The sequence below is a fragment of the Ananas comosus genome, linkage group 16 (genome assembly GCF_001540865.1).
Source record: "Ananas comosus cultivar F153 linkage group 16, ASM154086v1, whole genome shotgun sequence".
In the NCBI taxonomy this organism is placed as follows: Eukaryota; Viridiplantae; Streptophyta; class Magnoliopsida; order Poales; family Bromeliaceae; genus Ananas; species Ananas comosus.
Genome location: NC_033636.1, coordinates 840,435 through 859,890, shown reverse-complemented (window position 1 = coordinate 859,890; position 19,456 = coordinate 840,435). Strand labels below are relative to the sequence as shown.

At 32.8% G+C, this 19,456-nt stretch overlaps 1 protein-coding gene across 1 annotated transcript; it reads left to right on the top strand.

The window, feature by feature from the left end:
- LOC109722420 (putative receptor-like protein kinase At4g00960) lies at nt 1,041–13,827 on the top strand. Its single transcript, XM_020250481.1, has 7 exons — nt 1,041–1,878; nt 10,732–10,860; nt 10,954–11,087; nt 11,377–11,587; nt 11,827–12,064; nt 12,207–12,357; nt 13,169–13,827. Exons 1-7 carry the CDS (start codon nt 1,041–1,043, stop codon nt 13,499–13,501), a joined length of 2,034 nt encoding a protein of 677 aa, XP_020106070.1. The 3' UTR covers nt 13,502–13,827.

The following is a 19,456-nucleotide window of genomic DNA, read 5'->3' as shown; positions in this document are numbered from 1 at the left end:
TGGATAGTGTTCGATTTCTATTTCCTGCCTGAGTCTAGCTCTTTATAATAATTTAATTATGTTATGTATACAGAGTCTCGCCTGGGTGCTTTTTAAAGCTCCAAGCACTGGTTTTTACAGGTTTTTTTGCCGTTAGATTTATTATTTTGACCAATTCCACTTCTTAGATGATGTTATTCTACCAACCATCCACTAAATTCTAATCATCATTATCCTAACTTGTTAAATCTTCGTCCAAAGACTGAAAACTTAAAAGTACTAATAATTTTGGTGATTTTAAAGGCATAGGAGTTCAATTTTACATACGGTCCAAATTTATTTTAAAGCAACGCGCTGTGTGGCATTTATTTTAAAGCAACGCGCTGTGTGGCGTCTAAGTCATTGTTTGATGGTTAAACCCCCTCCGGGACGAAGCTAGCATTCAATTATGAGGGGGGCCAAAATACATACAAATCAAAATTTTAGCAAACAAACAAGGTTTACCTAGTTAAATTTTTGATGAGAAAATATATTGACTAAATAATTAGTGTAAAATGGCATTACCCTTTTTTTATTTATACTTAACTTTTAATTATTTTATTTATATTATTTCACTCAAATAACTTTGAAGTTTACTAAATCTAATAGTAATTCAGTGAATGATTTAATTTCTTAATTTTTACTAAATATAATTGTGACGATAAATAACTATTAGTTAACAGAGCTATTAACTTTAATATAATTTTTAATTTAATTAAATAAAAAAATTATCTAAAATAATTAGAAATTATGAACGTACTAAATAAAAAATAAAATAAACTCAAAGTTGAGAGAGTATTATATTAGCGTCAAATTTTTTTTAAAAAAAACAAATTACTCATCATACTTTTAAAATTAAATATTTTTTTTAAAAAAATTGCTTATATATAAAGGACTATTATGTAAATTATAAAAATGTTGGGGGGGGCCCATGGCCCCCCTCAGCCCCTCAATAGCTCCGCCCCCCACCCTATAAAAAATAGCTTTTCCTTTACATATTCCCTCCTATTTGTGAGCAAACTATGGAGCCTTCCCCTTTCCGGTTCCTTCTCTGCTCGCTTCTCCTCCTAGTCCTCCACACACCCACATCCAAATCCCAAATCCTAAACTACTCCGTCTTCTACAACTGCCCCGCAATCTTCACGGCGAACAACGCCTTCGAGTCAAACCTCAACCATCTACTGTCCACCCTCCCTGCCGCGACCTCGCCGTCCGGCTTCTACAACACCACGGTCGGTCAAAACGGCAGCGGCGGCGAAGTCTACGGCCTCGCCTTATGCCGCGGCGACGTCTCCTCCACCGAGTGCAACACTTGTTTGAGTTCAGCTGCACAATACGCCGTCGCGGTGTGCCCAGGCGGCGTGTCGAACACCGTGTGGAACGACACCTGCATGCTGCGCTACTCCAACAGCAGCTTCTTCGGTGTCATCGACTGGACCCAGAAGTTTGCGAGGAACATGCACTACGTCACGGACCTGGCCGCAGGGATGTTCAACGACCGGCTAGATCAGCTCATGAGTTACTTGTCTTCCTCAGCGGCCTATGGGTTGGCGCCGCCGCTGCTGTTCCAGGCGGCGAAGATCGAATCCTACAACTTCACAAACATATACGGACTGGTGCAGTGCACGAGGGATCTGTCGCTGGTCAGCTGCTACGAGTGCTTGACGAACTGCATCGGGAGCATCCCGAAGTACTGCGCAAATCAGACCGGCGGGTGGATTTTCGTAAATAACTGCAAAATCCGGTTCGAGTCAACACCGTTTTATAATATGTCGGCCGACGGGAACGTTACAGTGACGCCGACGCCAGTGCCACCAGTGCTGCCGCCCGCAGGGTCGGGTCAGAATAAGGGAAGCAGAGGTAAGTCAAAATTTTTTTCCTACCTGTTTGTTTAATCGAAAGTGGGATTTAGAATGAAATAAATTTTAGACCTATATATATTTTCTAAGTCTTGCGTGTTTGTGTCGCACTCTGCATTCCACGCGAGGATAGGGATGAGCCGAAGTAAATAATTGATTTTTTTGAAAAGTTTTGAGTTTGGGCCGAAAGTGTAATTACAGCAAATTAACCAACCGACAAAAATAAGCATTACAGCCGAAAACTAACTACTTCAATTCACATCAATTCATGCGCAGTGACTAGCTAATTCCCCATGCGTAGGGATGTTATATGGGCCGTGCCGGACCAGCACGGCCCACCTTTACCCGGGCCAAAACGGGCCGAAGGCCAGCTCGGCACGGCCCGGCCCGTAAGTCAGAGCTCTGGGACGTCGGCCCAGCACGGCCCCCTGGCTCGGACTGTACGGGCCGTGCCCGGCCGGCCGGTGTTCGGGCCAGTCCTTTTTTATTTTATTAATTTTATTTAAAAATATTTAAAATTTTTTAAAAATAAAAACAAAAATATTATTTTTTTAAAAAAAATAATATAAAAGTAAAAAAATTAAAATTTTAAAATATATTTATAAAAATATTAAAATTTTAAAATTTTTGGACCAAAATACCCTCCTGTTGGAAAGGGCATTTTGGTCCAATATATAGGCCCATCCCCTAAGGGTCTATCATAGCATACCCTTGGGAGAGCCTCAAAGCCAAGACCCAACTACCAAAGCATTGGGAGTTTGGGTGGTGCAGGGGGCCTTGGAAGTTAGGTACAACCCAACTCCCTGTTCGGGCCCGGCTCGGGAGGCACTGGCCACAGGGGACAGGACGGGCCGTGTCGTGTCATGCCGGGCTGAGGCATCCCCTTAGGCTCGGCACGGTCTAGGCCCATGTCGTGCCGCGCCGAGCCACCGAGCCACGGGAGCAAGGCCCAGCACGACCCGGCTTAACTGGCCGACCCAGCCCGGCACAAGTGCTACAGTACTCGTGTGGTGCCTGGCCCGGCCCACTCTCGTGCCGAGAGCTGCCCGGCCCGTTTGACACCCCTACCCATGCGTCACTTCATTTGCCCTTATGCTACATTTGAAGGGTGCGTTTGGTTTGGATTATTCTATCAGGATTATAAACAATCCTGTCAAAATTACTGTGTTCGCTTCATCCAGTATGTAATCTGGTAAGTAATGTAACATTACAAATGGTGCAAGATTATATCGAAAATACTATCGAGCGGGAGGTGAGTATCTCGTATTACTAACAGCGGATTATCTTGTATGTATGTAAAATTACAAGTTTATTCCTCCAACCCCAAACCCTTTTAATACATCATTTTTAAAATTTTAATTTAACTTTTAAATTTAAATATTTTAATTTTCAATTTTTAAATTTTAAATTTTAATTTGAATTTTTAAATTTTAAATTTTTAAAATTTTAAATTTTAAATTTTTAAATTTCAAGTTTTCAACTTTCAAGTTTTAAATTATAAATTATAAATTATAAATTATAAATTTTAAACTTCAAATTTAGATTTTAAATTTTAAATTTTAAATTTAAATTTCATATTTATATTTTAAATTAAAATATTAAAATTTATATTTTTTTCCACATTTAGAATTTAAAATTTAAAATTTAAAAATAAAATTTAACTTCAAATTTTAAATTATTTAACATAAAATTAGTAAAAAATTATTATTTGTAAACAGTAAAAAATTTTTGTCAAATATGAATAAGGGCAATTTTGAAATATATTACATTTTATTGTCAGAATTACTTAATTTTATAAATTGAATCAAACACAATAATGCTATACAACTTTAAAGTCGTGTTGGTCCGTACGGACCAACACGACTTGGTTTGGCTCTCTCTAACATGCAAGGCTTAATTAGAGTAGTAGCGTCATTAGTTTGGCCGCAACATGTATATACTAGCGTAGTAACCCATGCGATGTGACGGATAGATAATTGGAGAAAAAATAGAAAACATGGACAAAAAAAGAGAAAATGATGATAAAAGAAGCGATGGTGAGGGGTGAGATTTATTTTGCCAATGAACGAAAGTAACAGCCCAAGGGAGAGAAAATTAAAAGGAAGGATTTGAGTTGGTTTCGGGTGTAGCCCACACTCAACCATAAAGGAAAAGTTGCCATGTGGCAACTTTAGGAGAAATAATATATAGGTAAGGTATTGATAGACGACAATCCAGCATTAAATTACTGCATTAAACCAAATACGCTAATACAGTATCAGTAGTAATCTTATTAGGAAATTCAAAATATCTGAATATGTTGAAATAACGTGTGTTAGGGCCAATAAGAAAGCGCCAAGTGGCATATCGGTGCACAGTTCAGCCGGGACCTTCAGAAATCAAGATTAAATGGGTTGCTTGCTGGACCAAGAGTAATAGCGGATTAATAGCATAACCGCAAGGCATAACTGCAAGCGGTTATGTTCTGTTTTGATCGGCTTGTAGTGGCCCGCAAAAATAAGGAAGTGGCCGGTCAAGAAGCAATAACTAAACAGCAATGGCGAACTATAAATAGGCAAATAACGGCCAAAAAGGAGGTCTTATCCTTGAGAATAGAAGACCACTTAAAGCTGTCCAAAATATCCGATATACCATACCCGACCTGGCCCCTACCCGGACCCTATCTGGACCCGAACCGGACCCGATAAAAAATGGATAGTATACGGGTAAAAAAAAAAATACCCATTAAAGTTTCGGGGATGGGTCCGGATATTTTATACCCATATCCAATTTGGACCCGACCCGAACCCAACTTTTAAATGGGTAGGGTCCGGAATAGTTTTTAAATTCGGATCTGGATCCGGACCCGATGAAATATCCGATAGTAAATAAAAAAATTTTGAACTTTTAAACTTGAGGGATCAATTTTAATAGGACTTATAGATGAGGGATCTCTAAGTATTTTCATCCTAGGGAAACATTAAAACCCTAGCCGCTCTTTTACTAATTTCTTTTTTCTAATTTTTTTACTCTTTGTTTTTAACTCTTTATTTTTTTTGTTTCATTTCCGCCTAAGAGTTTTTTATAAACAATATTTCTATCGTCGTCATCATTAGCGATATTAATCATTTACAGGTGTGGTACAAATGAGTTTTTTTTCCAAATCCCTTCTCCAATCATAGTCGACAATCTAGTTTTTTTTAATGAATATTCTATTTAGTAAATTTTCTGATTCATCTTTATTTTTTTCCACTTTTTTTTTGAATGTTAGTATATAATATTAATAATTACTACAACTTTTATTCTCTTTATCTATAATATGGTATCATAATTTTTTAATTTTTGTATGTTTACATATAAAATTATTTTGAATTTTAGACTTTTAATCAGTAAATATAATGGCCGAAATAAATTTTGCCCGAACTTTAATAAAGTCTATAAAAAAATATATATACAGGTACCCGTACTCGACCCGTATCCGGTTTTGAACGGATAGTATACGGATAGTCACTACCCAGACCCGCTCAAATAGACCCGATGGGTATGTTAGTAACTTAAGTACCCAGATCCGGACCCGACCCAAAGTTAAATGGGTAGGGTATATATTTTTTTTTCTAATCATTTCTTTTTAGGGTATGGGTACAGTATATCAACTACCCAGACCTGACCCGGTCGACGGACACCTGACCACTTTTATTTCCTCTGCATTTTCTTTGCAATTTCTAGGAATAGTCTACTTATAATCTTTTCCTTTTCCGCATCTACTGCTTTTCGTAGGAGTAGTTCTAAGTTATATTCTTAGGTAGCGTTTGGTTGGGGAACAAGGGGGGGAATAAGCCCTTGTTCCCCCCTTTGTTCCCAAACGTTATGTTTGGCTCCCGGGAACAGTAGTTTCCGGGAATCTGGAACTAGCTGGAATAAGGCTGGAACTGCTGTTCCACCCGTTTCCTAGAACAAGCTTGTTCCTTGATGAGAACAAGATTAATTAAAATCTAAATTTAATTTTAATGGCAGTAAATTATTAATTAATCTAATTAATATATTTACATTATTATTTATTGGTTTAATAATTAAATAATTAAATAATTTATTATTTATAATTACTTATTAATAATTAGATAATAATTATTATTAATTTATTATTTATAATTAATTATTAATAATTAATAATATTTATTAATTTTTTATTAATAATTATTAATAATTATTATTCTTAATGATAATCGATATTATTATTAATATATTATTTATAATTAATAATTAATAATTAATATTATTATTTATTAATAATTAATTAATAATTATTATTCTTAATAATTAGATAATCGATGTTATTATTAATTTATTATTTATAATTAATTATTAATAATTATTATTATTATTTATTAATAAATATTAATATTAATTATTATTAATAATTAGATAATCAATATTATTAATAATTTATTATTTATAATTAATTAATAAGAATAAGTAATATTATTATTATTTATTAATAATAATAATAATTATTATTATTAATTAGATAATTCGTTATTAATAATATATTATTATAATTAATTATTATTATTTTATTATTTATAATTAATATTAATAATTAATTTTTATTTATTTTTAAGTATATTTTTATGTTAATTAATTACATAATATAATATTTAATTTCAAATTATAACATTTATTCCTCTTGTTCCACATCTAATCATCCAAACCTATTTATCTTATTCCTAGGAACAACCCAATTTTCATCCAACGCAAAAATTGGTCTAAGTTTCTTCGCTTATACCTGAAACTTGTACCTATCCCTAACTAGCAGTTCTTACTTATACCCGAACCAAACGCCAGCCTTAGAGTCTGTATGCCCTAGAGGCACATTTGCTTTTGTCAAGTTTCCAGATTTAATTTCAATAAATAAAGGCATTCGACTCTTTCAGCCAACCAAATTACTGTGCATTTCATCCATCGGCTCTTTCACGCCGACCAAAATTTACTGTACAATTCATCCACATATATATATATAAATATATATTATATATATATATATATAGGCTGCTAATACCTCGGTAGCACGGAGGCGTCCGTGCTACGCAAGTTATTTTCAATGATGCCGCTTCCAAATCAATGATCAGCTCCGTTAACTTGATCTACATTATTAAAATAATTTGGAAACTAAATTCATAATTTTGTGTATCATTTGATCTATCAAACGAGTAGTCTAAAATATGAACGCGTGAAAATAAAAATCTCATAAAAAATGATGATAGAAGACTTGAATTTAAGATCAGAGGTACTGATCTTACTCTAAATAGTAAAAAAATTTTCTATAAAAATTCATTCTAATTTGGATTGTTTTACACGTTAAATTTACAAATGAATCACATCTACCATTAAATTGTAATTTTGAGACACTTTTGATCACTAGCCAAATGATGTCGAAAAATTCGAAATTTAGTTTCCAAATACTTTCAACAGTGTAGATCAAGACTAACGCGAGGCCGATCGTCGATTTGGAAGCCGATTATCGAAAACTACTTGTAGCACGGAAGCTCCATGCTACCGATAGTATACGCAGTGGACTCTATATATATATAGTATATATATATATTATAATTATAAATATATCTTATAGGCTGGGCCTACCTATACTCTTATGAGTACAGAACCCTTGTATCATAAATTGTTAACCGTTGATTGATAGGATGTGTAGTTAGGAGATGATGCGGTCCCCACTTAGAATGATAGCGGTCCCTAGGGTTGATTGGGTAGTTGGTTGAATAGTATAGATCTAACGGGTGGAAATGATCATGGAATAAATCTAAGGGCCTGAAAATTTATGAGTATAAGGAAGCCATACTCATAAAAGTATAGTAGCCAGACTCTATATATATATATATATATATATATGGAGTCCGCTATGTGCTTTTAAAAGCACCAAGCACCTTGTGTTGTAGTTTTTAGCCGTTAGATCAGCTCCGTTGACCATTTACACCCTATATTATACTATTAACCAACCACTCACTCAACCTACGAGGCCCACATCATCTAACCACACATTCCTTAATCCAAGGGCTGAAAACTTACAAGCACCAATGGCTTAGTACTTTTAAAAGCATAAGTGCTCAATTATAATATATATATATATAATATATATATATATATAAATATATTATAATAATTGATTATATATATATAAGCGTTATAAGAATTTCGACATTGACAGACGAAATCCAAAAAGAAATAAAATAATATTTCCTATACTCACAAACGGATATAATCAGTTTATTAAAAAAATCTCAAATAAGAACGAACGGTTATGATCAATCTGTTAAAAATTTGCATTCTTATCCATCTATAAATCCAATCCTACAAACAGTTGTATCAATTAAAAATGAACGGTTATGATCAATCTGTTAAAAGATAGCATTTCTTATCCATTTATAAATTCAATCTTATGAACGGTTATGATCAATTAAAAATGAACGGTTATGATTAATCTGTTAAAATTTTAATCTAAATCGAAAATTAAAATTATTATAAATTAAAATTAAAAAATGTTTAAATAGTAAATTAAATTTAATTTGGGTATCAAATTTGAAGTATTCATCGGTTGTAATCAATTAAAAACAAATAGTTATGATCAATCTGTTAAAATTTTAATTTATATCGAGCCTACAAACGAGTGTTCAATTAAAAACAAACAGCTATGACCAATTAAAAATGAACGGTTACGATCAATATATTAAAAAATAGTATTCCTATCTATATCTATACTATATATATAAAAGCGTATAAGAATATTTCTACGAACAGTTATGATCAATTTGTAAAAAAAATATCTCAAATAAGAACAAACGGTTATGATTGATCAATCTGTTAAAAAAAAAAACATTCGAATCTATCAATAAATTCAATTCTACGAACACTTATGATCAATTTGTTAAAAATATTTCAAATAAAAATAAACGATTATAATTAATCTGTTAAAAAATAACACTTCGATCCATTTATTTTACATTAAAATTTAAATTTGAGTTTAAATCGGGATTTAGATTTAATTTTTAATTTTTGATATCAAATTTGAATTAACAATTAAAAACTTTTAATTATATAATGGATCAAAGTTAAATTTTAAAATATAAATTTTATTCTAAATTTGTTGATAAATATGATTTATAAATTTTATTGATTTAAAATAAATTAAAATAATTGTTACGTGCATTTGCACGTACACTCAATAGTATATATATATATATATATATATATAGTATAGAGCCTATTGTACTCATAAGTTTTTGGCCGTTAGATCTATCTTTTAATCATTTTCACCCATTAGATTATACTATTCAACCAACCACCCACTCAACCATAGGGAGCCTACTATCAACCTAACCATAACCACTTTCATCCTAACCGCACATTTTTTCATCTGAACGGTCGAAAACTTATGAGTACAAAGGGCTCTATACTCATATGAGTATAGTAGCCCCAGCCTATATATATATATATATATATAAAGGTAAAAAGGTTATTTATTTCTTAGCTAATTGTGATTAGTTTTTTTAACTCACGGTTATCTAAAGTTTGTTAAAAGAATAATATATTTGCAAACGGAAAGGCTTATGATGCGATAAATTTAATAACTTAAGTTTTTTAGGAATATATTTGCTACTTGGTACTTTTCTAGGGAGCCATCTGCAATTAGCCCTAAATAAAAAGTATTGTTAGTTAATTACCCAAACAAATTGATTCACTTTGCTTGATATACCATTTATTGATAATTTGAAATGTGATTTCATATTACATGTTACAGCGAAAGACAACAGATTAAGTGAATCAATATAATCTAATATTTCGATTTTATTTGATTTGGAGAACTAAATATGGACCGTAAACGCTAATCAACTATTCCAATAGCATATGCTGATAGAAAAGATGTACAATCGCACTTAAGGGCTCGACCAAAGCATTTACGGGTTTCGACATGAATAAATAGCCAACACTAAGGGGCCGTTTGGTTGCATATAGTTGCAACTGGATTGCAGTTGTAATTGCATGTAAATGAAAATTTCGTGTTTGGTTTGATATATTTAATTCCAACTGCTGCAGTAGGAACTGCAGGAGGAGGCCCAACTACAGCAGTTCGAACTACGCCCAAATTGGCCGCAGTTCCAACTACATCAGTTGGAGAGAGAAATTTTAAATAAAAGGTTTGCTTACCTCCTCAATATTTTTTAAACAAAAATTATTTTTCTTTTTTACATTGGAGGTAATCTCACCATCATATATATAAAAGGGAAAACTTCAAAAACCCACCCTGTGGTTTCGTAGTTTCTCACTTTGCCCCCATGTGGTTCAAAATGTATCAATTTGCCCCCTTGTGGTTTCTTTTTTCTCTTTTTCTTATCAATTTCATTATTTTTTTTTTCTTAAATCAGTGATAAAGTTAAAATTAAAGGATACTAAAGTGAATATTTGATAAATATAGATGAGTATCTGAAGTTTTTTGTATAGAATTTAATGAAATATTAATGAAAAAGCTACCGAAAAGATAAAAACGAAACCACAAGAAGGCAAATTGATACACTTTAAACCACATGGTACTAAAGTAAGAAACTACGAAACCACAGGGGGTTTTTTTGAAGTTTTTCCTAAAAGGAAAAACTATATAAAATAATAAAATTTTAAAAATTATTTCTCAATTGCATGCAACCAAACAAATTATTTATATATTTGCAGCGCTTTCTACTACATCCAACTAAACAAGATTCATGTAGTTATAACTGCTATATTTCTAACTGCGTGCATCTCTAGCTACATTATATTTATAATTACATCTAGCCAAACGGTCCCTAAGTAGGATCACTTGTTCTTGGTGCAGGAATTAATGGAAGTAGGAAGAGAATTATTATTGTTGCCACTTCGGTGGTTGCCGCTGCGTTGTTGCTCCTCTTTGTTATCTATCTCTGCCGAAGGAAACAAAGAAAACAAGCCAGAAATGGTTTGATCAGTAAGTTCCACACACCAACACCATTTATCTCAACACACATAATGAGCAAAAATATTCGTTAATTTATGTACTAAGATCCTGCACTTTATCAAGAAAATGGAGGCGACGAGCGGGAAATTATAAGCGTGGAATCTCTGTTGCTCGATTTGGCCACAATAAAAGCTGCCACAAACAACTTCTCTGAAGAAAATAAGTTAGGAGAAGGTGGATTTGGACCAGTGTATAAGGTGAAGTCTCTTAAGTGCTCCAAGTTAACTATTTGATCCGCAGAAGACAATATATTTAGCTTATGTATCGGTTTCTTTTCCTTTCTTGAATGTTCAAGTTAAGAATTACTAGCATCAGAAAGTTTTAGCTGCTAAAAAACGGTATTTTAATATTTTGTATCCAGCATTCTTTTTCCATATCCAAACTCGAGACTTTTTGACTGACGTTTGATCGTTTGTTTCTAAAAGCTTAAAATACAATAAAGACAATTTTTAACTTTTGTATGCATGTATGAAACGATGACAACAGGGGATATTACAAGATGGGCAAGAAATAGCAGTGAAGAGGCTCTCAATGAGCTCAGCACAGGGGCTTGATGAGCTGAAAAATGAGGTGGTGATTGTGGCGAAGCTTCAGCACAAGAATCTGGTGAGGTTAATTGGTTGCTGCATAGAAGAGCAAGAAAGGCTTCTTGTTTATGAGTACCTCCCCAACACAAGCCTTGATAAGTTTCTCTTTGGTACGGAGCATCACATGATTGTTTATTAATCTTGCTATTTGATTTAACTAAAAAGGGAAAAATAGAAGTACTCTTTTGCTGGTTCTAGTCACTTTAATACATTTGTCACAAGTCATTTGTGCTTCTAAAAGAGATTACCTGCTTTGATATTATCTGTATGATTGAAAATGTCCTTATTAACTGTACTAGTCAACAAGGAAAATGTCATATATGTAACACTATTTTACTCAATGATGCAGTTCCTGCGAGGCGCGAACAATTAGATTGGGGAACACGGTACAAGATCATCGAGGGGATTAGTCGAGGCCTTCTCTATCTCCATGAAGATTTGAGGCTAAAGATCATTCATCGTGATCTAAAAGCAAGTAACATCTTGTTGGACGCTTTTATGATCCCTAAAATCTCCGATTTTGGTCTTGCAAAGCTCTTCGATGTTGACGCGAGTGAAGGAAACACGAGTCGAATTGCAGGAACATAGTAAGTACATTCTACACTCCAAACTTTTCTCGCGGGAAAAAGATTCACTATAATTTGTCCCAAAGAGATATTCATATAATGTTGAAACTTTTCTCTCAGAAAAAAGATATGTTGAAACATAAAATTTGGATTTTAATTGTAGTGGATACATGGCTCCAGAGTATGTAATTTATGGACACTTCTCAACAAAGTCAGATGTTTTTGCTTTTGGAGTGTTGATTTTGGAGATTGTGACTGGACAAAGAATTGATCGCCCTCAAGAATCTCTCTCTTCGGAAAGCCTTCTATCATATGTACGTCTTACCTATACCTTACTGGATGGATAAGATACAGTATATTGTGTTAAATATAAAAATATTTATACACCCTTGCTTACTAGTTTAAGCATTTAGAGAATAATAGTTGTTTCGTATTGTTTAACATATTAGCCTTGATCCGAATTGGAGATGTGGATAATGTGTAACGGCTCGACCCGCTAGTAATAATAACTCGTTCGGTCAAAACCACCGGCTCAAAATGTTTAAGCTCGGTTATTATTTCTGGGGTGGTTGGGTTGTCACAGACTTCTCCCGTTTAGGCCTAGGTAATGTGAGATTTGTCTCGCTAGTTTTGTCATTCCGATTCTGACTTAACCTGTCATTTACCGACCCTGACTTAGTCTGTCATTTATCGACCTGAGCTCAGCCTAAACTCATTTCATAATTTCGGCTGGTGAATCGGCTCTGATACCAAATATAACAACCCGATCCACTAACAATAATAACTCGTTGGGTCAAAACCACCGGCTCAAAATGCTTAAACCCAGTTATTATTATTAGGACGGAGTCCTCTTATATACTCAATGACAACTTTGATCCCATCTAATGTGGGACGGTTAGGGTGTCACATAACAATAGAGCCAAAATTTCCAAAACTAAAGTTTTATTAACGTTCCACATAATTAGACAGATTTGGGCTTAAAAATGTCTAGAACTAATCTAAACTATGAGTCGTTTAAAATAGAGTATTCCAATCTTTGAAAATTTTGATTTTACCTTCTTATTTTTTAGGCACATGGTGAAAACTTATATGGCCTGCTACTAACTGTAACCCTCCCTTAAATAGGTGTGGAAGCACTGGACCAAAGGGACTGCACACAAGGTGCTCGACCCGAGCCTCATGGGGCAGTGCCGGTTGGAGGACGTGCTGAGATGCATCCACATTGCATTGCTATGCGTCCAAGAGGACCCGTCAGACCGGCCGAAAATGGAGTCCGTTGTGCTCATGCTCAACAGCCTCTCCATCACCCTTCCTGCCCTATCGACCCCCGCTTTCGTGATCTCAACTGCAAAAAACACAGAGGAGATCGAGACCACTGCATCCGGCGGGCTGCAGCGGAAGGCAACCCGTGCAGTATCGATGAACACCGTAACCATTTCGGAATTCGAGCCACGGTAGTGTCTCAGAGCTGGGGAATATTGATCTGAATATACTTAATTCGAGTAGTAGAAGACTGTGATCTTCTTCATTGCCGAATAACCAGCAAAGGTACTGCAAATTTAGATTTACATAAGTTTGCTCATTTTTGTGACTTTCCTTCTTTCAAATGCTATGGCAACAACATTTTATTCCGTTTCGCTCTTTTAACTATTCAAGATGTAATGACATGTCTCGTTGTATTTTGGCCCTTCTCCCAGTTACTCGTTATTTCAGAAATTACTGTATCAACTGTTGGAATTAGGGGTCAGTTGAGACTTACAAACTGGATAGCCAATACATTCAAGAACCGAAATCAGATCGGTTTACTTATTTTACTAGCCTTCTTGGATCGTCCTTATTTTAATGATTCTGGATCTTTCATGTATTTCGTCTTTCCATACACGTTGCAAATAGGATGCAAAGAGAGGTACGAAGAGTCCTTGTAGAACCCAAGATTTGGCGAAACTTAAATTATTTTTTAAAAGGAGTGAAATATAAAATAAAAAATAAATATAAAAAATATAAAAAATTATTAAATATAGTTGGTAAGAAATATTGCATAAAAAAAAAGTATCATTTTGAGTTCTAATTGTTTCCGCCCTACTTTTATATTTTAGAAATGATGCATAATGTGGCATTATTAGATAGAATTATTTTTTCACTTAAAATACTATTATTTTGAAAGAACTATAAAATAATATTTTTTATATTTTAATATATATTTTTTAATTAGGATTTAAGTTTATAAAATTAGAAAAGGTGTAACATATGGTCTTTATTTATTTATTTATTCAAATAAAATGAGATCAATTAGTCAATAAAATAAAGTTAATTTTAAAATGGACCCCACTCCTAATCTAGATCTGCCACTTTAATTTCGGATTCTTTTTGTTAATTATAACTTTTTGAGAGTTTTAATATTAACCAAAATATCGATTTAAAGATAATTGAGACCTCAGAGAAGTTTGAGAAAATTCGATATGATTGCGGTGTGAAAACTGTAAATTTAAATAAGGTTAAACCAAAATTTTCTACACAGGTTGCACTTGCGCGAAATTTTATGTTATTTTTTAAAAGAATTTTTGAAAATAAAAATTTCTACATGCAAGTACATTCAGAGACAAACGTTTAGAGTCAAGTTTCGTGAAAATGAAAATTTTAAGTGTAAAATTACGAGTACATTCAAAATCGGCACTCTATGGATATCTACACTCCAAGACGAACGTTTTCTAAATTATATCGATTTAAATTATTCCATTTTAATTATTTATAAATATGAGTTGGGAAACATAAGAGAGTTGATGTTTTTTAACTTTTTGGCCGTTGGATTAACTCTTTTAACCGTTTCTGATTTTTAAATCAATATTATTATCCTAGAGAGATTATTCAATCCTAAGGATGAACACTGTCATTCTGACTCTATTATTTTTTATCCAAGAACAAAAAAGTCGGAAGCACCAATATTTTTAAACTTTTGAAAGCATAATAGCTCTACACACATATACACTCACGTACATTTATATATATAGAATCCAGCTACTATCCTTTTAGGAGGATGGATGCTTTCATCCTCCTAAGTCATTTTAGATGATAGAGATTTCAAATCGATGATCGAAACCGTTAAAATTGATTTAGAATATTTAAAGTATCTAAAAAGTAAATTTCATAAATTTTAAAAATTATTTACACAGTGATTTAAGGATCACAAAATCGACAATTTTTGATGACCTATATATGCTGCTTGCTTGTTCAACGACATAAAACAATGCAAACAGCTTAAATTTTGGATAGAAATTTTTTTATATTATTTAGATAACGTTTGATAACTTCAATCATGAATTAAAAAAATCTAACATCTATTATCACAAAGTCATCCGTTTTTAACTGCTTATTTGATAACGAATTTTAAAATGTGTGAAATTTAGTTCCTACATGTTATAAATACAAGTTAGGAGGACAGATTTTAAAATTTCTCGTTTTTTAACATCTATTTACTTCCTACACGTTATAACGGTTCTTATCATCGCTTTAAGATCCCTATCATCTAAAATGACTTAGAAGGACGAAGGCCTACCTGTACTCTCTCCCTCTCTTTCTATATATTATGGTTTAGTTTGGTATTGAGGTCTATCTAACGCTATTAGATAGAATCGAGTTGCGGAAAAAGCATATAGAGATATGTTTCTGCGTTCTTCGGTGGGACTGCAGAAAATATATTGTAACTGACTCATCGCGATATGCGAAATGCAATATTAGGTACGAAAACAAACAGAATATTTTTTCAATGTACTTTCTCACCGCAAGAAACGCAATCTCCCCGCAATCCCAAACGAAGCCTATATCAAATGAAAAAAAAAAAGAAAGGATCGATCCATTTCAAAACAATCCATGGTTGCGGAGCTTCAGATAAGACCACATCTTAATTTCCCCCATACAAAACCAGTCTTGCTTGCATACGGAGCTAACTCATTGATTAACGCGGACTTCAATAACAATAATTCAAAATTAGATAGCAACATACAAATCCCACTCTGAATAATCACCTCTCGGGAATGAAAGGTCCGGTACCAAAAAGCAACTTTTGCTTCTATTTATTAACCGACCAGAAGTTCTCTCATAGCTACTTAGGAATGCAATCAACCTTTATATTTTTTTTTGAAACAGTCTGACACACGCGATGTACAGACGTTCCGCAAATATAAAATTTTTCTGTTCACGTGAATAAAGTTTTTTCTATATTTACACCGCGTACCTTTCTTGTACAACAAGTTACACAATGACAACTCACAACCCATAGTTATGATAATCCACAAATAGTTTTTCACTCATATGCATTTGTCTATACGGCTAGTCATCTTTAAAAATGACTGCTTTTGGATTATCAAGAATGTGGGTTGTGAGTTGTCGTTGTGTAACTTGTTATACAAGCATGGTACACCGTGCAAATATAGAGGAGACTCCGTTCGTGTGGACAGATCTAGAAATTTTGTATTTATGACGGGTCTGTACGTCACGTGGGCCAGGCTATTTCTAAAAGAAAATGGCACATTTCGCGGCTACTTTGATTTTCTAAAATGATACCTTTTATACAAAGGCTTTTCTAACCAGGTCCCGCGACTTGAACATATAAAATATCGAATTGTAAATAAATTCCTACAGTATTTTAGTGATCAGATTTATCCTTGCAAAAATTTGATATGCTAGTAAATTTGATTTAAAAATTACAAGAAAATTTAGATATATATTCAAAATTGAATTTAAAAAGAACAGAAACACCAGTTGCAATGATGTATTAAAATTGTAAAATTGAGTTTCGAAGAATTTCAATTTTGACACCATAGATTCATGTTAATTGTGCCGGTCGCCAATTTGGATGCTGTGCATCTGAAAAGAATAGAAGTAAAAGCACATTCTTTTCTCCAGAAGATACTAGATGGCTCTAGTTGTATCATGCTTCTCAGATGCACTTTTCCATTGTCCTCCAAATACTATAAAAGACAACAAAGAAAAGCCCAATCAATACAGTGAATCAAAATCATGCAAAAACATTCAAAGTTGTTGGTGATATGAGAACATCTGTAGCTACTAGCTACTTATTGCTGCTGCTGAGGTCACCAATTAAGTAGGACATTACCTACCTAATTATGCCTACCAATTCAAACTCAATTGAATCTTAAAATATGATACTTGATAAAAAAAATAAAAAAAATTTGTTTTCAACGAAAAAAAAAAAAAGTATGAAGAATATTTCTTTCTATCGCGGGGCGCTATTGTGATAGAAGATAAAAGATTGACCAAGTTAAAATTTTTAAATTTTTAACTTGTTATGAAACATTAATAAATATAAATATTAAAATATAAAATAATATATAAAATATAGCAAACTTAAATAGTAAATAAATTATACGTAATATAATGAAGAAGTGGGTAATAGAGTTATTACTCTATACGTACCTTGATCGTGCTGCAAGATCGGAAAGGTGACTTCTTCTCCTGCGTCGCCTCCACCCATTGTCAACATCGAGCTTTCTCCTCGTTATGGCCACGTTGATGTCGTACGATCCTCCTTCATCGACTCCAAATCCATCGCACTTCATTCTTGTCGGCCGCTGTTATCTCTCGAAACCCTAATTTCAATCCCAACAGCAATTTCAAAAAATAAAATAGATTAAAAATACAAAAAAACATCCTCTTGTGCACAAAAAATGATAAAAAAAAAGTGATAAAAAAAAGTATGAGGATTTTATTTACTCTTTTTTTAAGAATGCATGATTTGTTTAATAAAATTGATTATGTGAATACATTAATTAGAAATCTTCCACCCTCGAGTGAAAGGGAGGTGAAGGAGAAATTGCCACATGACAAATTTCATGAGAAATAATGTATACGTGGTATAGAGGTATATAATATAATATATATATATAATATATATTATATATATTTATTATATATAATATATATATATATAAAAGTGATAAAAAAAGTATGAGGATTTTATTTTACTCCTTTTTTTAAGAATGCAATGATTGTTTAGATAAAATTGATTATGTGAATACATTAATTAGAATCTTCCCCACCTCGAGTGGAAAGGGAGGGAAGAGAAATTGCCACATGCAAATTTCATGAAAATAATGTATAACGTTCGGTATAAGAGCGTATATATATATATATATATATATATATATATATATATAAATAATATATATATATATATGAGCTTGTCTCCTATACTATCTGTAGCACCGGAGCTCCGGTACTATAGTCTCATTTTCGATCTTAGGGTATTCAAATCAATGATTCACACTGTTAAAACTGATCTAGGGTATTTAAAGTTTTTAGAAATAGAATTTTATATTTTTTCGATATAGTTTACTTTATAATCAAACCATTTCAAAATTATCAATTTTCAATGGCTACTATGGCGAGTTTGGAGTTTAACAGTGTAGAAAAATCTAAATTTCTTCAAATTTTGATAGAAAATATTTTAAACTATCTAGATTAAGGTTAACATTCTTGATCTTAAATTTAAAAGTCCTATCCTCAAATTTTAAAGAATATTCAATTTTCACCGTCTACTTTGACATAATTTATTTACTAATTAGTAAACGATGTCGAAAAAATCTAAAATTTTATTCTTAAAAACTTCATATATCCTAGATCATATTTAACAGTGTAGATCGTTAATTTGAACACCCTAAGATCGAAAATAAAACTATAGTACCGGAGCACCGGTACTATAGATAGCATAGTAGCCTAATTCTATATATATATATATATATATATATATAGAGAGAGAGAGAGAGAGAGAGAGAGAGAGAGAGAGGGAGAGAGAGAGAGAGAGAGAGAGAGAGAGAGCGCTAGGTTGGTATACTATCGGTAATACGGAGGCCTCTATGCTATCAAGTTGTTTTCAATGATACGGCTTCCAAATCGACGATCGGCTCCGTTAGACTTGATCTACACCATTAAAAGCATCTGGAGCCTAAATTTTATAATTTTTTGGTGTTATTTACCTATCGAACGAGTAGTCTAAAAATGAATGGCTGAAAATAAAAATCTCATAAAAATGATGATAAAAGACTTGAATTTAAAATCAGAGGTACTAATTTTACTCTAAATAGTGAAGAGAATTTTCTATAAAAATTTTATCAGATTTGAATTGTTTTACACCGTTAAATTCACAAACACATCATATCTACCATTAAAATTGTTAATTTTGAGACCTTTTAATCACTAGTCAAATGATGTTAAAAAATTACAAAATTTAGTTTCCAATTGCTTTTAATAGTGTAGATCAAATCTAATGGAGTCGATCGTTGATTTGGAAGCCGCATCACTGAAAACAACTTGATAGCACGGAGGCCTCCATACTACCGATAGTATACCAGCCTAGCTCTCTCTCTCTCTCTTTCTATATATATATATATATATATA

Bases quoted from the DNA above. Each gene is read 5' to 3' on its own strand.
- LOC109722420 (XM_020250481.1), top strand. From the start codon at position 1,041: ATGGAGCCTTCCCCTTTCCGGTTCCTTCTCTGCTCGCTTCTCCTCCTA. The intron at 1,879-10,731 runs GTAAGTCAAAAT...TTCTTGGTGCAG, and splicing joins TCAGAATAAGGGAAGCAGAG to GAATTAATGGAAGTAGGAAG. The intron at 12,065-12,206 runs GTAAGTACATTC...TTTTAATTGTAG, and splicing joins AGTCGAATTGCAGGAACATA to TGGATACATGGCTCCAGAGT.